The sequence below is a fragment of the Canis aureus genome, chromosome 25, assembly GCF_053574225.1.
Source record: "Canis aureus isolate CA01 chromosome 25, VMU_Caureus_v.1.0, whole genome shotgun sequence".
NCBI classification, from domain to species: Eukaryota; Metazoa; Chordata; class Mammalia; order Carnivora; family Canidae; genus Canis; species Canis aureus.
In genome coordinates, this window is record NC_135635.1 from 35,138,970 (window position 1) to 35,159,133 (window position 20,164).

The window sequence follows — 20,164 nt, forward strand, 5'->3', positions numbered from 1 at the left end:
GTTCTGTGTAAGGTGGAACCATGGCACACATGAGTGGGCTTTTTGAGCTGAGAAGGCTTGGAACACATTTAATCTGAACCTAGTAGTCATGGTAATGTCATCTCTGATGAGAGGAGGATACAGAGCCTGAAATACAGTCCTATTTTAATGATTCATATTTTAATCGCTTACAAAAATAAGCCCCTAATCAACACTTTGTTTCTTTTGGTTTAGTGTAATGTCTTCCTGAACTTGTCTTAATTTACATGGCCTCACACCCGCTGGGTTTTATCCTGTGGGTTTGAGCAATGCTTTATTTCGGTAGTACACAGAAAGAGAAAACGAAACACTGAAAAATGTGTTCCTGATGATTAGTATTACTAAAAAAAATGGCCAGTAATTAGTGTATCCATTTTGGAAGAGGAGGCCAGGAAATATAAATTTAGTGTCTGTGAGGGTGTTCGACTTTGTTCGCTCAGGGAGGCAGGCTGATGTGGCGGGGAAGGCACAGACTTGCAGACGCAGGCCGCCTGGGCTGGTGTGCCAGCTCCTCTGCACCCAGTGACCTTGAGCCAGTCCCTGAACTTCCCTGTGAACTGCAAACGACATCTACCTTCAAAGTGGGCTAGGCTGTCACTGCTCTGTGAGAGTTCAAGGAGGGGAGGAGTGTGGCTGCGCACCTAGAGAGATGCCACCTCTCACCTGTCCTCAGAGGCTGCTCCTGGGGCTCTGCTGCGTGCTGATTAAAGACCTGGTAGGTCACTTATTTTTTGTTGCCATTTTTCTATGTACATACAGAAAGTGAGGCAGCAAAGCAGAATGGGGAAGTGTCTATGCTCTGGAGTCAGACTTAGGGATCTTAGGTACATCCTTTACCCTCTCTAGGCCTCAGTTCTCTAATCTACAAAATGCTATCTACCTCATAGAATCCCTGTAATGAGCGCATCACGGTGTTCAGCAAACACCAAGAGCTCAGCAAACACTAGCTGTCTTTGTGACCACCACTATCCCCACCACCATTATTGTTCTTTTTTTTTTTTTAGATTTTATTTATTTATTTGAGAGAGAGAGAGAGAGAGATAGCAACAGAGAGCATGAGTAGGGAGGAGAGGGAGAAGCAAGCTCCCTACTGAGCAGGGAGCCAGCCCAACGCAGGGCTTGAACCCAGGACCCTAGGATCATGACTTGGGCCAAAGGCAGATGCTTAACTGACTGAGCCACCCAGTGGCTTACTATTCTTCTTACTATTCTTATTCTGGTGTAGGACAGACCTGTAGACCTTAAGGCAGTCTCTTAGGGAGAATAAAGGAGTGTCTGGGTCATGGTCATTGCTATGCTTCCCCTGTAGAAAGCCCAAAGGTTAACTGAAGCCATTCACTCATCTTGGCTTCTCTGGACCCCATCCCCCTGGCCGGGTGGCCAGGCCCACAGAGGGGCTGCCACACACTCTCCCCCGCAGACTCTTCCAGCTTTCTGTGCTGGCTCTCTTCTGCCTCTCATCCCAAAGCTGGCAAAGGGAGCCAGGCAGAGGAGGTTCCTGTTTGAGTGTGCAAAAGAAAAAAAGCAGGGGAGGGGTGAATCAAGTGGAACCTTGCCAATTCCTTACCTAAACCATAAGCCTCTTACGAGAACTCGTGAGATAACATTCATAAGTGCCACTTGGAATGGCTGGCTGATGGGTGGGAGTGTGGGCCAAAGGTCCCAAGTTCAATGCCAGTAAAAAATTTCATTCTAAGACTGTAGAGGATGGCCATAGATAGATCAGTCCATTCACAGACATGTTTCCTCAGCAACCAGGGGCTCAGTCAAGGAATGTGGCTGCCTTAGCACAAACGCATCACTACTATGGGAGAAAAATCAACTTACTGTGCATGCCCTGTGTATGTGTGGTTGGCAGTAATGGTGTGTGCTTGATAATAGCTTGGAATCTTAGAAAGGATTCTAGAGGTTACTTAGATTGAGTCGAACTTGTGTTCAGTAGAAGTCCCCTGCCTCCCCTTCCCCTGCCAAGAAGTAGCTTTGGCTGCATACTTCCAGTGATGGGCGGCCAGCCACAAACATAAGCAGATCATTTTTGGACAGCTCTAGTTGATAGAAAGTTCTTCTGTTGAGTTGGAACTTGGCCTCCCCTACAATCTCATGTACCTCAGCTCCTAGTTTTGGCTCTGGAACAACACAGAACGTGTGTCTCGTCTACAACAGTTTTCTAAATAAATAAAGATGTGCCCCCCGCCCTCTAATCCTCTCCCATCTCTACTGCCTCCCATTCCCTCCAACACCCAGCCTCTTCTCCTGCTACACTTTTAAAATGTTCATATACACAGAAGATCACAACTAAAAAGTAGTATTAACAAAAAGATCTCTGGAATAAGAAAAGATTTTGAAAAATAAGTTATATTTATTTGCCTCCTGAAAATAAAGAGCACGAGCCATAGCACTATCTATCTAACTTACCTAATGACCAGTGGTTTGAATTCGAAAGGTACTTGTCAAAAAATTCTTGGCTCATTTGATTCATGATAAATCTTCTCCATCTTCCCAGAAAAGAAATACCTAGTGCTAACCATAAAAGGAGCTTCTATGGTGCTAAGCAATGGAGCCAAGGCTCCTGCTTAAGGGATGATAGCAATTGCTGGTTTCTCTATATATCGTCATGCATACATACATAGTTCATGTATACACATGTATGTACAGAGGTGGGGCTGCCATGAAGCCACCGAGCTTTAGGGCTTTACCTGCATGGGCTCCTGGGAGGAGCCCTAGAACTATTTGTCTCTCCCAAATGATAAGCTTCAGGCCCCATGAAACCTAGATGTACCCCTGGGTACGTGCACACACATGACACATGGTGCACTGCTTGTAGGCACAAGTGGCGCAAGGTAGATGCATATACATGTATATGACACAGAAACCCCAGAGACTAAGTACACACAGAATTCTGTATTGGTGACCTTGATGTGAAAAGGCAGGCATCCACTTTCAGAATACTATATTCTATTATTGTATTTGTAATTTGCTTTAAACAGATACTAGAGAGAGTGAACGATGTTTCTAGCATCTGAAGACTGGAAATATACAGATGCTGTTTGTGGGGGTTCAAGTTTCTTTCCTTTAGAGGGAAGAGCCTGGGCTCTCGGGCAAGAAGTCCCAGGTCCTCTTGGTTCCTCTATTTGTCAGCTGCATGCCCTCAGGCAAATATTCTTTCTCTGTGAGGCTTAACTCCAGATTTAGTAAAATATTCTTTTGTCTCAAACGAGAATAATGCCACAGACTTGGCAGGGCTGATACGAAGATCAAGTGAGATGAGATGAACAAGCACCAGCCCCGTGTCTGCTATAATGTGGGCTCAATAGATGGCACCCCTTGTGATTCGATAATTATTCACAGACGTGTCTCAAAAAATCTGGAAACTATTTGCTTTGCTTCAACACGTTTGTATTTAAAGCGCATATACAAATTTCATGAAGTCACATTCATATGTATCAAATATGTTTTCCCAGTTGACATCATTTGACATAGATCTTTCTACTTCAGTCTCTCTCTCTCTCTCTCTCTCTCTCTCTCTCTTTCTCCTAGTTCATAGTTGTATCTTCAACTTCTTTCTATGGGGTTCTTCCCTTTGCATTTAAGAAGTGTCCAGTTTTTCCCGTTTTCTGCATATACACACCCCCTCCACCCTGCCTTGTCTTCATCTCTTCATCTTCCCTTCAGGTACTGCTCCTGTTTCTGTGGTCCCAGCACAGCCAAGCTTGGCTGAGGAGCTGTCCAACTCTGCTACTCCCACTTTCCTCCCCTCTACCACTGACCTTGCGGTCCAGCCCAGAGGGTGATGGTCAGGACTTGGGGACTCTGCCTTTCAGCAACATTCATCAGCAACACTCACTCTCTGCCTCCTTCTAAGAACATTCCATGGCTTTGGACATTTCCATCCCTTCTGGTTTTCCTTCCACCTTTTCCAACCCTGCAACAGTAAGGCTCCCCAGGCTCCCACTAGTCTTTCTCCCCAGTAATTGTACCTATTCCCATGGCCTCAGTCAGCCCATCTATGCTAAATCTACTCCAGTCAGGCATTTTATCTCAACTCCAGAACCTTCAGTTATCTCCTAGATACTTTTTTTTTCTTCTCCTAGATACTTCTTGTATGCCACACAGACACCACACATTTAGTGTGTCGAACATAAACGTCTTTATCCCACGTGGTGCTTCCTAATACAGGGAATGCCCAGTTGTTCAGGCCAGGGTTATGCTTAATTAACTAACTCTCTTTCTCTTACTCGACATCCAATCAGTCCCTAAGACTTTCAGACTCTGCCTTCTAAATACTCCCAGTGTCATCTCCTTCTCCCTGCTGATTCCATCTTACTTTACGTCAATATGGTTGTTTCTGAATGCCAACCAGGCCAACTGCCCACATCCACTCTTCACCTTTGCATTTTGTCATGCTAATCTCTGCTTAAAATGCTGAATGGCTTCTGCCTGTCTTTAAAATAACCTTTAGAATCCCGAACATGATCTGCAAGGCCCTGTATCATCTACTGAAGAAATAATAAGCAGCTTGATGAATAGTTGTAATGCCACTGTAAATTGCTTTATATTTACATTCTCCAAGTCTATTCAGCAAGTCCCATAGCAAGTGGGTGGCCTGGGCATTTCCAGTTTTTATAATTATAAATAGAATTGCTAAGGGCATCTTCCCACATACCCCCCACCCCCTGCCATTGGACTGTGTCCTTTGGACATTTTCTTAAAATGGTATTATCAGTGAGAGAGTTTGATCACTTTTAAAGTTCTTATGCATTCCCTGTTCTGCAGAAGGCTGGGGCCCACACATAGTGTCATCTACATGGCTACCCAGAGCCCCTCCCCTGGGCTTCCTCAATGTTTAACTTCTCAAATTCAGTAGGGTGAAAGCAGAATTTTTACATTTTTAAAATCTGCATTTTTCAGGTGATGATTTACTATATACATAATCCTCATGTGAAGATCATCTGAAGTAACACATTCTTAAATTTGCAAACTGTTTTCTTTTCTCTCTCTCTCTGGTTTTTATTCAGAGATTTTAGTTTCCTTTTGACCAATTCTTAAAAAAAAAAATAGTGCAAGGGTGGGAGGGATATGTTTCAGATTTGTCATCAGATTCTCTCTGCTGGGTCCTTTCTGTCTGTGGTAGATGTTCAAGATAAAGTTCAAGGCTTTAGGTCATTCAGTTCTAGTGTAAATTCAGCAGTGGGAATGCCAAGGCAGGCACTGGTCCAAGGAGGTCCCACTGGTGGCCATGACAGGCCCCTCCGATCAGAGGACTGCTTGGCTTTCCAATTTCTGTTCGGCCTTATTTTCTAAAAATTCCATTCAAACCATTTTTGTAGGCTGAGTAGATGACAGTCCTTTTTATAAATACAGAGTGCCTCTATAACCATAAGCTAGTCTTTTACTTAGGAACGACTATTTGGGATTTAGCTTGATATCAATGTCTTAGACACAGATTCTAAGAAAAAGGGAGTAGGTTGTGGGAAAATCTGAATATTGTATGCAAGATAAGAAAAAATTAGAAAAGAGATACAGTAAGACAACTGTCTGTATAACTGGATGCAGAACATAAAGAGATATTACAGATAAAAAATAAAGAGATATTACAGATGAAAAATAAGCTTGTGAGAAAATATGAATATTGTAAAATAAGTATGTGCTTTATTAAAAGAAGTGTTTTACGTTTTACGTGTTATCACGCTGTGTGGCAGGGAGATCGGTCAACCCTATCATTTCATAAATGGGGAAAGCAAAATGCTAAGAAATTAAATGACTTTTCTATAATTGACCTATCTAAGCATTTCTCTGATGTGTGTACATTTTTCTCTGTTCACGGATACAAGGAGAAGAGTCAACTCTGAGTGTCTCAATCAAGGATCATGCCTGCTGCAACTCCATACTTCAGGAGTATAATTCCCCTCTGTAACTCATACCCTCAGATTCTGCTACTTGATTCTAAAATAGTGAGTTGACCCAGCCATTCAACCCAGCAAATGCACCTACCATTGCTTCATAAAGATGAATAAGCAAGTTGGTCCAAGGAGGAACTTTATGAAGATACAGATCAGTATTTTTTGTTTAACCTTGAAAGGGAATTTTACTATATTTGAAGGCCACAAGCAAAGCATATTTCCAAAAACCAAGGTTCTAGTATATTAGAAAGGGAAGGAATAATTTGCAACATCACATTCTTGTATGCTGACTGACTGACTGACTTAGTAAACCCCCCATACATTATTTGCTGAACTGAAGGGATTTGAAAATACGTGTATTTTCCTTTTTTTTTTTAGCTTCAAAGAGGGTCATGAATTAAATTGAAGATAACCTGTGGTTGCTGTTGTTCTCATAAATGTATATATATATTCATTCCACCCTAATGTCTTACAATGGATAACTAAATTAGAGTAAATATCAATGCTAACTTGTCCATTCCTTCTTATTCATGTGTTTTCTCAGGCGTCAAAGTGATCAAATCATAAATATCCCTTTGAATTTAAATCATCCCAGACCATTTAAGATAGTAATTGTCTAATAGCTCTAAGAGTAGATAAAATGACCTATACAGGTAAAGTTCCATAAAGTTACAGTTCCTTCACATTGTTCTTTAGCTTTGCAAATATTATAAATTCACCATCTTATATCCTTTAACTTGGAGAATATTTCAAAGAAAATATCCCATTTATCTTCAGCCTTAAAATCTTCTATTTGGGGATAATGTAATTACTTAAAGCATATTCTGCATGTTCCCTGCTTTATTCTAGAGGTTAAAAATGGACAAGTCTTGTCCTGGAAATGGATGAGATAGGTGCAGTTTGTCAAACTGGCCAAAGAATGTGGAGTTCAGAGAGGCTACCAGATTTGGACCTGTGACATATGAATATTTCAGGTAATTATAATTCATTGGGTCCTGTTCCCTCCTCTCTATATTTGAAATGAGTTGTATTGAGGAGAATGTTATTTCCATACATAGAGAGCATAATTCTGGGTGAGGCCATGAAGGAAACAAGGCTGGGTGGAAGCTATACACATCCATTCATGGTGATGGGACAACCAGATACTTTTTATTTCAGCAGTGCCATGACTGATGCAAAGCTGCTGCTGATTCATCTTAGGCAGCAAAAAAAATGCAAAGAAGGACAGAAAAAAATTGGGTTAAGTGTAAGTTTTCGAGGCATAGAGGTTGAAGGGGATCAAAGTATTTATCCCTTGCCTGTGGGGTAGGAGGTTTAATAGAAGGTGGGCAGTGTTTCATGATTGAGAGTGGGCTGAACTGTTAAGAGCTGAAGGGTGCTCAGGAGCCTATGGCAAAAATGTCGTATTACAGAGAAGGAAAACAGAGGCCAATGAAGTATAGTGGTCTGTAGAGGAGCCATGTGTAGAACCTGGGCCTTGGGACATCTACTACATCAAATGCTAAACCAGAAAGTCCAAGTGAGGAGAAGCAATGAGAAATGTGATGTCTGCGAACTAAAGAAGATTTTCTATCTATACCTGTCTCTACCTAAGGAGAATGCCAGCAGGTCAATCATGCCCTCATTACCCTGCCGCTTGGCCACATCATGAGAATGTCTTCTTAGTTCTTGTTTCCAGACCCTCTGACAACACTCCTGTTTTATGATAAATTTTCTTGCAGCCCCTACTGGCAGGTATCACCTTGAAATTCTACCCATGGCTTTCTGGTTGATGCCTTAATTAAATTACCTACAGCATACATTTCTCCTTATTCTCAGCTCAACGTAATGGGGATACTGCTCTCAGCTACTGTTGCTAGCTCTGGCCTGGCTCTGGTCTCAGAATTCCAACTGCAGAACAGGATATGTCTTTTTGGATGCTGTGGCATCACTTGGCCAAAGTAAGTCTTACCCACTTGCTACAAATGAGCTCCTCATCTTAGCTAACTGTTCTATGCCTGAAGTACTATTATTTTACTCTCACTTGATCTCATTCTGGACTTCAATGTCTCCAATTTAGACATTCTAAGTAGTTCTAGCAACAACATTCTAACTAATTCTCCTGTTTTTTGTGATCATATTAGTCTGCCCTATGCACTGATGGCCAACGTATGCTCCAAAGGAAGAGCTCCAATTCTATTATTCTCCTCATCCAAACCTTTCAGTGGTTTCCCATTACCTGCAAAACAAAATCCAAACTTCTTAACATGTGAGCTTTAAAGTTGGGCATGTGTTGGGTCATAATTTAATCAATATTTGTTGAGTGCCAATTGGGTGCCATGCACTGTGCTAAATGCTGGAGACAAGTCAGCTTAACAAGATACAACCCCCGCCTTGCCCAAGTGAACTTCCTCTTGGAGAGGGACGCAGAACAGAAAGCAAGCACATAAAACATGGTGTGTGTGTGTGTGTGTGTGTGTGTGTGTGTGTGTGTGAGGGGCCATGCCAGAATTAGGGTATGCTCTGGACATACCCTAGGACAGCACCTAGTGTGGACTGAGGCGGGAACAGGTGGAGGAAAAGAGAGCAGGGCCTAATTAGGGAAGCAGGGATGGGAATCAGGTGAAGCTCTCCTGAAGAAGGTCAGCAGACAAGTCAGGCAGGAGTGATGAGTGACGATGGACAGTGTTTTCAAGAGAGGACTGAATTTGTGTGGTGTTATCTCTGAACTCCATCTCTACACCAACTGACCTACAGTTCCTCTTTAACAACTTTCCTTACCTCCATCTTGGCTGTCTTTCCAAGTTTTCAAAGGCTGCCTCTGTGACCATACTTTGAGCTTTTGCTTGACAGTCCAGGCTGAAATCGCCTCTGCTATCCGTAAATCTCCTGAGCCCATACTTTTGCACATCTAGCATGGAGTTGCTCAGAGAATACTCGCTGAATGAATTTCTTTTGCCACCTAACTGGGGACTAGACACATCAGGACCAGACTAGTATAGTGGCTACATCTGGCCTCCTACCTCCTGCCTCTTCATATGGGCTATTATTTCACCATTATCCAAATACACTAAGCTAATGCTGTTCCAGTGACCTGCAATGTTCTTCTCTCCCTACCTCATTTTCATCTATCCTTCATGCTCCAAATCAACTCTATTCTGTTTTTCATAAGCTCCATCCTACCCTGCCCTCTCTCCTCTCCAGCTTCCTTTTGTCTTTAGGTTCAAAGGTGCAATCCTAACTGGACAGCAGGATCCTGTCCATCTTCCATATGGTCTGCTCTGGCAGAGACCTGACAATATGGCTGGGAGGCTTTTGTCTATCTTTGCTTCCAGCTTTGAGCAGAGAGAATCTAGTTTCTAAGTAAAGTGGACAGAGGTCACTAGGGAGAAAAATAAATCAGCAACAAAAAGGAGTATCTAAGATAGGATGGGGTGGGTGGGAGGGTGTGGGACTTACAGACTGACAGAGGAAAGCCAGGGTAAGGGCTAAGTCAAATCCCCTCAATATGCATCACTGTGTTTCCCCTTGTTTGCCTTACATGAATGGTTTTTCTAGAACATGCTGAAGAGTGAAGAGTTCTTTTCCTCCAGAGAGGTGACTTTGCCCCTTTGAGTATACCTTTGAGTTTTCCTGAGAACAGACAAGGTAAGTGTTTTTTGCATTAAATTAAAGGAACTATTTAGTTTCCTTTTAGGTTAGTTTTATTTATGGGTATGATTGTTCTAGTTTTCTTATCCTGAGACTACAGAAAGAAGCAATGATTTGAGACAAAATGTTTCAGGCATGTCTGGCTCCATTACTCTGCAAAACCTGAAAAAGATCTGTTTTTCAGAGATAATAAACTTTCAAGTTTCAATAACATCTCTACTTCTGGGGGAAACTTCCCTTTATCATTTCCTCATATAAACGGTCTGCTGCAATTGGGAAAAGCAGGGGAGATACTGTTCTGTATTCTTATCTCACCCCCTGTGATGGCGATGGTTCCTCATGACAGTTGGTTTATTAACTTCTGGCAGGCCTCCAGGAGTAAGGAAGGGTTGAACGTCGTTGGAGCTATGCCAAGACCTGATGCAGGACCTTTGCCCTTGGTCAAGACGAAGAGAGTCTCTGCCGGACAAGTTACATCAAAGTCGGCCCCAATGAGACTCGAGAGGAGGGAGGCCTGCTAATATTTGAATAACTAGCCCCTCAAGAGGCATAAACCCGAGGCCAAAGTTCCCCCTTCCCCTATGGAGTTCCCAAATAACTATCTTCTAAATCTCCACAATGTTTAAGAAATGAAATGGGAAAGTCTATTTGAAGTCTTACCTGTGTCAGCAATACACTGCGCAGGTACAAAAGCTCTTTACTGAATTGAATCTTCCCATGCAGTCCTAGGAGCCCTTATTCTGACAAAACCGTCTAGTTAGATGAGCCTGAGAAGTCTTCCACTTGCATTTTTCAGGATTTCCATAAGCTACAAGATGCAATACTGCACAAAATTTGGTACTTCAAAGGGGGCCGCCGGAAGCCCTTTGAGTTTATTTCTAAGCTTGCCTTAGCTACTAGGGTCTCCACCTCTTCCCATTCTTATCTCCCATTTCCTCACACCTCTTCTTTTCACTCCATCTACCCTAGCAGGGCTCGCACACCCTTCCTCTTCCGTCTTTGGTTTTCCCTGGGCAGTTCCCTACCTATACTCACTCCTAAGCATCTCCAAAAGTTTCCAGAATGAGGAGCAAGGCAGAGTGGAAGGGCTAGAATGCATTTTCTTCTTGATTTAGTGGCACAACTTAGATCCCTCAAGCTCCGGTGTCTGTAGGTCCTAACCAGTTTCCTTTTCTCAACCTTCAAAGGTTCCCCTTGATCTGAAAATTCTTCCTCTTTTCCCCTCAAACTGATTTATGTCATTAGGATCTTTCAACTCTATTAAGCTCAAGTCATTGTCTTTGTGTTCATGGTAGTCAACTGTGGGGGGTTTCTTGGGCATGATGAGTGGTTGGCAAAGAGCAACCAATGGCTAACAGATTTTTTTCCAAGCTGAGCGCATGTCAGGGATCCAGACTCTCACCTGAATGAGGAGATCGGTAGCGAAAGTCCTCTTTGGTCAGCAGCAGGAGAGCTTTGCCATTCATTTCAAATGTGTTGCTGTCAATTGGCCTTAAAGAAAACTCATTTTCAGCCCACTTGAGCCACTGGGCTACGTCATCCCTGCTCCAGTAAACTGGCTGCAAGCCTGTTGGTGAGAGAGCAAGGCAGAAGGGGAGGGAGAAAGAGAGAAAGAGAGAGAGAAAGGTCTTGTCAGTTAGACATCTGGAATAAAAGGAAAAGCTTTCCGAATGGTTAATAAAATTGAGTCTCCACATCTGAAGAGCCCTTATGTTCAACTCCGAAGCTCAAGTTAAAGCTCAAGATTTGTCAGTGCCAAAGGGCGGTACCAAATGAAGTATGTATTTAGAGGCAAAATGAGAAGACAAATCCCTTTTTATGTCTTTAATGGTCCCGAAGTGTTACTGCCTGGCCCCTTCTTGCCCAGCTCCTGAGGTTCTCTCGATCCCAGGTATGCCCTAAAGCTGGCTCTACGGTGGCCTGAAACACCCAAGGAACTCAGAGTCATGACAATTGTCAATGTGCTTCAGAGGGGACCTTAGAGTCATGGCTGATCTGATTGTCACCCACTATCTTTTTGAAGTGGGAATGTTCCAGAGCTGGGCTTGACCTTCGAGAGCTGCCAAATCATGAAGTGTTCCCTGAAACTTCTTCCAGGAAGAGCAATTCATTCAGCCTCTGGGAAACTATCAGACTAGCCTCTGGGAATAAGAGGGCAAAGTAAGGATAAAAGGTCTTTTGCCTTTTTATTCTAGTTTTTGATGTCTGAACTTGCTGGTGGGGGTGGTACTTGGACTCTGAGTAGGACCAGAAGTGGGCCAGAGGGAGGGGTGCAGCTTAGGTTATGAGGGTAGCTCAGGCTGGATCTTTCTGGAAGCCTGACTGAGTCTATATTTTTATTTCATTTTGCTGTTACTGGAAATCTTTGATATATCCTTCAAGTGGTTTAGAACAGTGGTTCTCAAAGTGTGATCTGGAGACCACTCAGGGTTCCCAAGACCTTTTCAGGGTGTCTATGAAGTCAAAACTCTTTTCATAGCAATATTAAGAGTTTACCATTTTTCACTCTCATTTAATCGGGAGTATATAGTGGAGTTTCCTAGAAGGTACATAATGTGATAGTGCAGCAGATAGGAGAATCCAGACATCTTCTATGAAGCCAGACATAAAAGAGACTTGCAAACCTTTAAAGCAATGCCACTTTTCTCACTAATTGTTTTGGAAGTCATATTCATAAATATATACTTAATGCTAATATAAGCTCAGCTTATTATTTTTCAGCAAGTTAGGTATTTTTTAAATTCTGTTTTAATCAAAAAAAAAATTCTGTTTTAATTTCCGATATGGTAAATATAGATAGATATAATCCATGAGTGAAGCTCTCTGGGATCTTCGATAATTCTTAAGAATTGAAAGCAGTCCTGAGACCAGAATGAGAACTGCTGGGATGGAAGAAGCTAGATGCTTAATAGAGCTTTTTTCTCTAAACTGTATTGCATGAACTAATAGTTTAAATACCATGGGATCAGGATTTGCTAAGAATTAGCTTCAGTCTCTCCAGCAAGTTACTTAAACTTGCTAAGGAGACTCCATGAGCATGCTATAAAAGTGCCCTTCAGCTGGATCCTGGAAACAGTCACCTTTTCATCATTAGGCATAATAAAGAACGGACTGGTCTACTTGGATGGGCTGCTTTTCCTCCCTAGTGGACCAGGAATGAACAGCTCAGATCCCTTGGAGAAAGTCCAGGGCCTCTGGGCATGATATTGGCTCTGCCTTCCAGGTGGCTTCTTTGCAAAGTCTAGTTTTGAAGAATAGTAGCTGGCTTCCTTGAGCTCTGGGGAAGTCTTCTCTAAAGTAGTCTATCGTGCAGGTCACCAAGAAAGAACTACGGGCCCTGGCATAATCAGAGATGGACATTTAAGAGCCCTTTCTCTTGATTTTTATGTTTAATAATTTTACATGGAAAAATAGTGGCATCTAAAATAAGAATGTGTAGTATGCTACTGCTCTGTGACTGAGAATAACACACAGCCACTAAGGAACTCAAGGTTTTGTTTTTGACTCTTAACTGTGCCAAGAAGTAATGACTATTAAAAATGGTCCTCGGATACAGAAGATGCTCCCACTCTTTCCAATGACCTTGAAAACACATATCTGGAATCACAATGAAACAGGAGTGGGCCTAAGGATGGCTCTGGAAAATCTCAACTTTTGAACTGGCAAAAAACCTTCACGTTTACTTCCTATTGTCAGTGATGTCCCCTTTGAACCGGAACAGCAGAATGATTAGTGATTTGTCATTAGGAGCTTTTTCCTTCCTCTCCTTCACACAGACAGCATGGGGACAGCCCAGATATTGGGGGCCAAGTGTAAGGGGCCAGTCAACCTTGGCCTAGAAAAGATCCTTGTGGTAGGTGGGCCACAGGGCAGATGATGCTCAGTCAGAAACAGGAAAAACGATGGGGTAGCTGATTGGAAGTGTGAGTGCTGGAGCAAATACAGAACCGAATCCCACTTGGGAGGGGAAATGAGAGTAAAATGCTGAAGTGTCTGCAGAGGATTCACTGAACCAGAGGGAGGCGGGTGACAAGGGGGTGGGGGCCACAAGTAGTAATTTGAGGTTCTTTATATTCTATGGAAGAAAATACTCATGAGTAATCTTTTCCCTAAATACAAGAAGAGTCACACACTCCCAACAGCCCTGCTGGTGAAGAGCGACAGTTTCTCTTTTCACTTCCCATTAATTTCTCCCACAGCCCTGTCCCTGAAGCAAGCAGAACCACTGCAGAAAGCCCCTCCTGGGAAACCAACATGAATGCTCTGGGCTGTGTGCAAAAGGGAGCCATCAAGTCACTGTCAGGCCAGGGAAATACCATGGTAATCCTAGCAGTTTCACAAAAGTGACCTTGCCAGACCAAGCTACCTGCTCGAGTCCACTCAATAAATACACTGATCGGAGTCACTACTCTTCCCTTGGCATAAAGAGAAGGTAGATAAATTTACCGAGCTTCTGGAAAGAGGCTTGATAAGTTCTGGTGTTCAAAGTCAAGTCCTACTGCTGCTTTCTCTTTAATTCACTAGAATGACTGAGGAAAAAGAAGCCCCTGTTCCTCAAACCTAACAGCCTAAGGCCTGGGAGTTATAGTATCTAAGTGGAATAGTCTTGGACCCAGAGACAATTCTAATTAGGACCACTTAATTTACTTAATAGTCATTTATTAAGCACATCTACATCTAGCACTCTTGTAAGCACTTTATATATATAAGTTCATTTAACTGTATGCTCACAGCAGCCACACGAGATAGTGGTTCGGGTCAGAGAACTCGGGCTCAGTGCATCGAAGGGATTTGCCCAAGGTCACATGGCCACAGTAACAAGAAGGGCTGAGATTCAAACCCAGGCAGTCTGATTGCAGAGTCTGTGCTTTTACCCATCACACATGGCTTACACATGCATTTCCCCCCCTAGAGTCAGAATTCCAATTGATTTTCAGCCATCTATTAGGGATTCAGAAAAGACTGCATGAATTGAATCCTCCCCCTCCTAGACTTTGATTCTTGGAAGCTTTCTCAAGTTATCAACAGACTAAAAATAGAGCAAAAAATCTGTATATCCCTGGAGAAGTAGATTTATAAATGGGAAGAGGAAGGAGGTGTAGGTGGCACTCTGCTTTGAACACATCTAGGAATAAAGTGTCACTCTCACTGGCTACTCACTGCTCCTAGGTACCAGTCTTGAGACTTGGCCTGGCTCACGGCTGCTAATGTCACAGAAGCTGCAACCAGGCAAAATGAGGGAGAACATATAATACAGAACTGGTTTTATAGTTACCTCTTGAGACTTTAACTCTACAAAGTTGAATAATACAGAGGTTCCTAATCATTAGTAAAAAGAAGAGAGACCATTCTTTTGTACCTCTGTTACACTACTCCCTCTGCACATAATAAGCCCATGAAAGTCATACTAAGACCTGCATTTTTAATGTGAATTCATTTCAGAGCATATTTGAGAATTTCGTTCAGAAAAATTGAACTGCTATGATTAAGAAAATTCCTAAGAACTCCACTGTGGTTTTTTTTTTTTTTTTTTCCCAAGTAGGTCAAGTGAAGTTCATGGTGCCATACCCTTCATTGACACACTGAGACCCTTAAATTTGCTTCTAATATTTTTTCAATTCCATGTTCAAAGGAGCAGCCACTTTCATCAGCACATTCTTAGGCTCATTTCAAACCTTCTGAGTTATGTTTAGACAACAATGAAAAATGTGCTCGGAGTCAGTCAGGAACCTGGATTTTACTCCCAGAGCTCCCATTAGTTAACAGCTGATTTTGGCTCAGTGGTTTTATCTGTAAAACGAGGGGCTTAGGCTATGTGATCTCTATTCCTTTCTGAGTTGTTATTAACATAGTCAACACACTCCCACTTCATCTGAATTCTAAAGACCAAAACCTACAAATAGCCAGGACCTTTTTTCTATCAAACTACTCCCTGCTCACCAAGATGACTCTGAGATTTTGTAACTTCCTGAATGATCTTCTGAGTCTCGGAAAATAGATTAAGTTATTTTAAGTCGAGTATGGTGCTTAAGAGTGTTTTATTAGAATCTGATTCTTGGAAAAGTTCTAAACTGGCTAAGGCAATAATAAACATAACATTTTGACAAGGTGCTTTCACATGTATGATCTCATGTAATTCTCACAAAATCTCTGTGAAATCCATCATGTTTTCATTTCAGTTTAACAGAGGAGGAAACAGGGCTCAGAGTCATGAGGTGATGGCACTGGTTTGAACAATACTCAGTTCAAGCTCTTTTACTATAGTATACATTCATCAAGCACATCCTTTTAAAAAAAAAAGATTTTATTTATTTATTCATGAGAGACACACACAGAGAGAGGCAGAGACACAGACAGAGGGAGAAGCCTGATGTGGGACTTGATCCCAGGACCCCAGGATCATGCCAGGAGCTGAAAGCAGACATTCAACCACTAAGCCACCCAGGCATCCCCAAACACATCCTTTGTCCCAAACTTTCTGTGTAAGTGGGATTTTGATGCAGATTTTGTGGCTTACTGAATAGAACTATAAAAGAGAAGAAGATACCCCAGAGATGATCTGGCCCAACTCCCACCCATCTTACTCATTAGGAAATGAAAGCCAGGAAAAGTTAAGAGGCTGAAGATGAAGCTGGCCCAGGTTCTCTGTTTCCAGCATCTCATGCTGTGTCATAACTTGATTAAATGATACAGAACGATTCTGTAACCCTTGACACAAATGAGGAAAGTTATCACTTCCTTGCTTAGTCATCTTGCCTTCAGATTAAGCATCCTTAATTGGTACAAACATAATTTCTCTACTGCAGTATTTAGACCCTCACCAACCCACCCCCACTTCCAGGGAGCCTCCTTAGCTCTCATCCCTAAACACAGTACCAGGAGCAGGATTGGAACTTTTCTTTCTTTGGACAATATACTTCTATGGACAGTAGTAGCTAATAATTCTTGGGCATGTAGACTGAGTATTTTCTATGAAGATTCTTATTCTCATTTTATAGATGAGCAAAAAAATGTGGCACACATAACTGGGCACGGTGGTGCTAGGATCCAAACCCAGGTGGTCTGGCTCCACAGTCCCAACTCTTAGAACTCTGCCACCATGCTGCTTGCCAAGTCCCTCACGATAACCGCGAATCCTTACGAGAGCTCACTGTGTGCCAGGCACTGTTCCCAGCGCTCTCTGTACAGACTCCTGTAATCCCCAGAGCAATACTATATGATAGAAACAATCACTATCCCTACTTACAGAGGAGAAAACTGGAGTATAGGGAAGTTAACTTGACTCAGCCAAAGTCACGCAGCCAGGAAATGGCCAAGCCAGCTGGCTTGGCCCAAAGTCCATATTATTAACCACCTATCTCTCTGCCTAAGCTTATCTGGTGTTTTGGCAGGACATCAAACTAAACTCCTGATTTAAAAAAGAGCGAGAGAACAGTTTCAATGGTTGTGTGAATTTCCACAGTGGATACCCTTGCAGGCACTGAGTGCCAGCACTGAAATGATTTCCCAGCTGTAGGATCTTAGACAAGTTACTGAACCTCTCTGTATCTCACTTACCTCCACTGAAAAATGGGGACAATTTTCAACCCATGCGTAAGGACCACTGAATCATAGACAATGTACTTATCAGATGTGAAGATGCCATAAAGCTAATATAGAGTAAGATTATACAAATGATAATAATATAAAATACATAGGATGGCAGTATGTGGAGTACAACAAACATCTAATAAAAAATAGCTCCGCTCACGAGTGTTATCATTTTTACCCTGCACATACATAGCTGGTGTTTGGAACCCAACTGTATGAATATATGTCAATCAGTATTAGATTTCATCTTGTTCTTTTTTGCCATAATTCCAGCGTGCTACAGTTCTCTAGACTTTGCTCTATCTCTAGTAACAACTATACTTCACTGCTTCATGTCATCTGCAGCTTTGATAAGCATCCTCCACCTCAACGGAGTTCCTGACAAAATGATGATTAGGTGAGGGCTGAGATGGGAGTGCTCTGGTGACACACCAGCCACCTCCTTGCAGATGTATCCTGATCAAGTTATTGGTCCTTTTGGGTACCAGTGCTCAACAATCAATCCATGTATCTACTCTGGTAGTTGGTACATTTTTCAAGCTCAGCCAAAAAGGCACCATCTAAAATTCAGTGTAATGCTGTTTTCATGTCCATAAATATGTAATTACAGACTCATCAAAGAGGCTAGAGGAAGAAGAGAAGGAGCGGGTGCTTGGCTCTGAAGGGGTGACTTATTTACTAAGTGCTCGCAACATGTATGTTTCAAAATCTGTCCCAAATTTCATCTGGAAGTTATATCCTGCTAGCCATTTTTAGTGTGGACATGCACTTTTTTTCCCTTCTCTATTATGGACATCAGGTCAATAGTGGTTCTTTCTTTTAGTACCTCTTCCATTTCCTACAACCCTCCGGGATCACTAGGGTGGCAGACAGTGAGCTCACCCTTGTACATTCTGCATTCCCGTATGTCATCTGTCGGGGCCAAGAGCCTTGAATTTATTTAGAACAACTCAGATTCATTTTTACATCAATTCGCCCATCTTGGGCTTTAATTCCCTTATGTCAATGTTTGCAATACTCGTTTCAGTCTGACAATCATTCTCCTTGATGGAAGAGAAAGAAGAAAGAGAGAAGTTGAACAGTTGTGCTTTCTTTTTGCCAACTTGTTAATGTCACTCCCTGCGACCCAATGAGTGTGCTGATATTGTTCTCTTTTTTTTTCCCCCTTAGGATTTATTTATTTATTTGAGAGAGAAAGAGAACAGAGGGAGGGAAGGGCAGAGCAGAAGGAGACAGAGAACCTCAAGCAGGCTCCTTGCTGAGCACAGAGCATGAATATGGGCTCAAAACCTGAGCTGAAACCAAGAGTTGGATGTTCAATCCACTGAGCCACCCAGGTGCCCCAAAACCGTCCTAATTCTTTTTTTAAAAAAGATTTTATTTATTTATTTATTTATTTATTTATTTATTTATTTATTTATTTATTACACACAGAGAGAGGCAGAGACACAGGCAGAGGGAGAAGCAGGCTCCCTGTGGGGAGCCTGATGTGGGACTCTATCCTAGGATCCCACCGTCACGACTTGAGCCAAAGGCTGATGCTCAACCACTGAGCCATCCAGGTACTCCTACTGTCCTAATTCTTAAACCACCCACAACACTCATTGTTTTCTTAAACAGCTTCTATAGTTTTCAGCTCACTTAGTTTTAGTCTTCTAAATTTAAACATGGCTCTACGTTTTCCTTTTCAGTAAGTTTTTCTTCTATCTACCACAGACATCTTTTTAAAATTTGAGCTCATTAGGCTGGTACACACAAAAAAAGTGGGTAAAATAAACTGGCATGATCTTTCTGGTAAACAACTTGGTGGTAATTTCAGAGCCCTGTAAATCTTAACTGTTGTGAGCACTTAAGAATCTACCTTAAAAAAGTAATTTAGGATACAGAGAAGTTGTTGACGCACAAAGATGTTCATTGCAGTGCTATTTTTACTAGCAGGAAGCTGGAAACCTAGTCAACAGGACTAGTTGAGTAAACCATGGACAACATCTCTGAAAGAAAATTATGCAGCCAGTCACAGAACATTTGTAAAGAGTCCCTATTCATATGGTAGAAAACTAAATAGCACGTGTACCTATGTGTGGTAGTCTCAAACAACACACAGAAAAATATTACCAGGAAACATAAAAATATTAATGGCAACTGCCACTCCATAGAATTATAGGCGATGCTTCTTGTCCTTTCTCATTTTTTAAATTTCCCAATTCTTTACATTAAGCATGTATTACTTTTATATTTTAAAAAGCCTATTTAAAATCTGAGCTCAAAAAAATAAAATAAAATAAAATAAAATCTGAGCTCCCCAGAGAACATCCCCAGTACAGCCTCATCAGTTTCTTCACCTGCCTTCCTCCTGTCTTGTCCCAGTAAGTGCCCTGTGGAGCTCACACGTCAGAGGTTCATTTCCTTTCTCTTTTTATAAGATTTATTTATTTATTTCAGAGATGGAGTACATGTGAGTGGGGGGTGAGGCAGAGAGAGGGAGAATCTCAAGCAAGCTCCCAGCTAAATGTGGAGCCCAATGTGAGGATCGAACTCACCACCCTGAGATCATGACCTGAGCCAAAATCAAGATTCAACGCTTAACTGACTAAGCCACCCAGGTACCCTGACTCTTTGGACTTGTGCATGAGCACTGTGGAACATGAGACCACAGGTACTTTTCCCCTCAAAATCTGAAAGTACATCTGATCATGTCTTCCATTTCTCTTTTCCAGTTCTAAGATGATATTTTCATTCTCCTCAGAGGTTCCCATCATTTCTACTCTGCCAACCGATTCTTGCTTATTTGTCAGACCTGAGTCCAAATTCGTAGTGCCCCTTATCATTCTACCTTCTGGGAGATAAAACTGCTCATTGTTAGGTGCATCTGTTAAGCGTTACAATGTGCAAGCATGGAGCTGATGGGAATTGCTCAGTGCTTTTCACGTCACGCATGGCACCCAATGGTCCCCCAGTGATGGCGGACCGTACAAAGACCTTCCAATCCACCTCTGGGCCAGCTGTGCAGCCTGTGTCTGCCACCC

At 42.2% G+C, this 20,164-nt stretch overlaps 1 protein-coding gene across 5 annotated transcripts in view; it reads right to left on the bottom strand.

Annotated features, from left to right (window-relative positions):
- Positions 1–20,164, bottom strand: part of ETV6 (ETS variant transcription factor 6) — a 234,856-nt gene that overhangs the window by 36,856 nt on the left and 177,836 nt on the right. For all 5 annotated transcript variants that reach the window (XR_013364305.1, XM_077871052.1, XM_077871050.1 and 2 more), the window contains one exon: positions 10,951–11,115. Coding sequence is in view for 4 of the 5 variants with exons in the window: in XM_077871050.1 (XP_077727176.1) it covers positions 10,951–11,115 (165 nt within the window). In the remaining variant the exon portion in view is untranslated. The remainder of the gene's footprint in view (positions 1–10,950; positions 11,116–20,164) is intronic.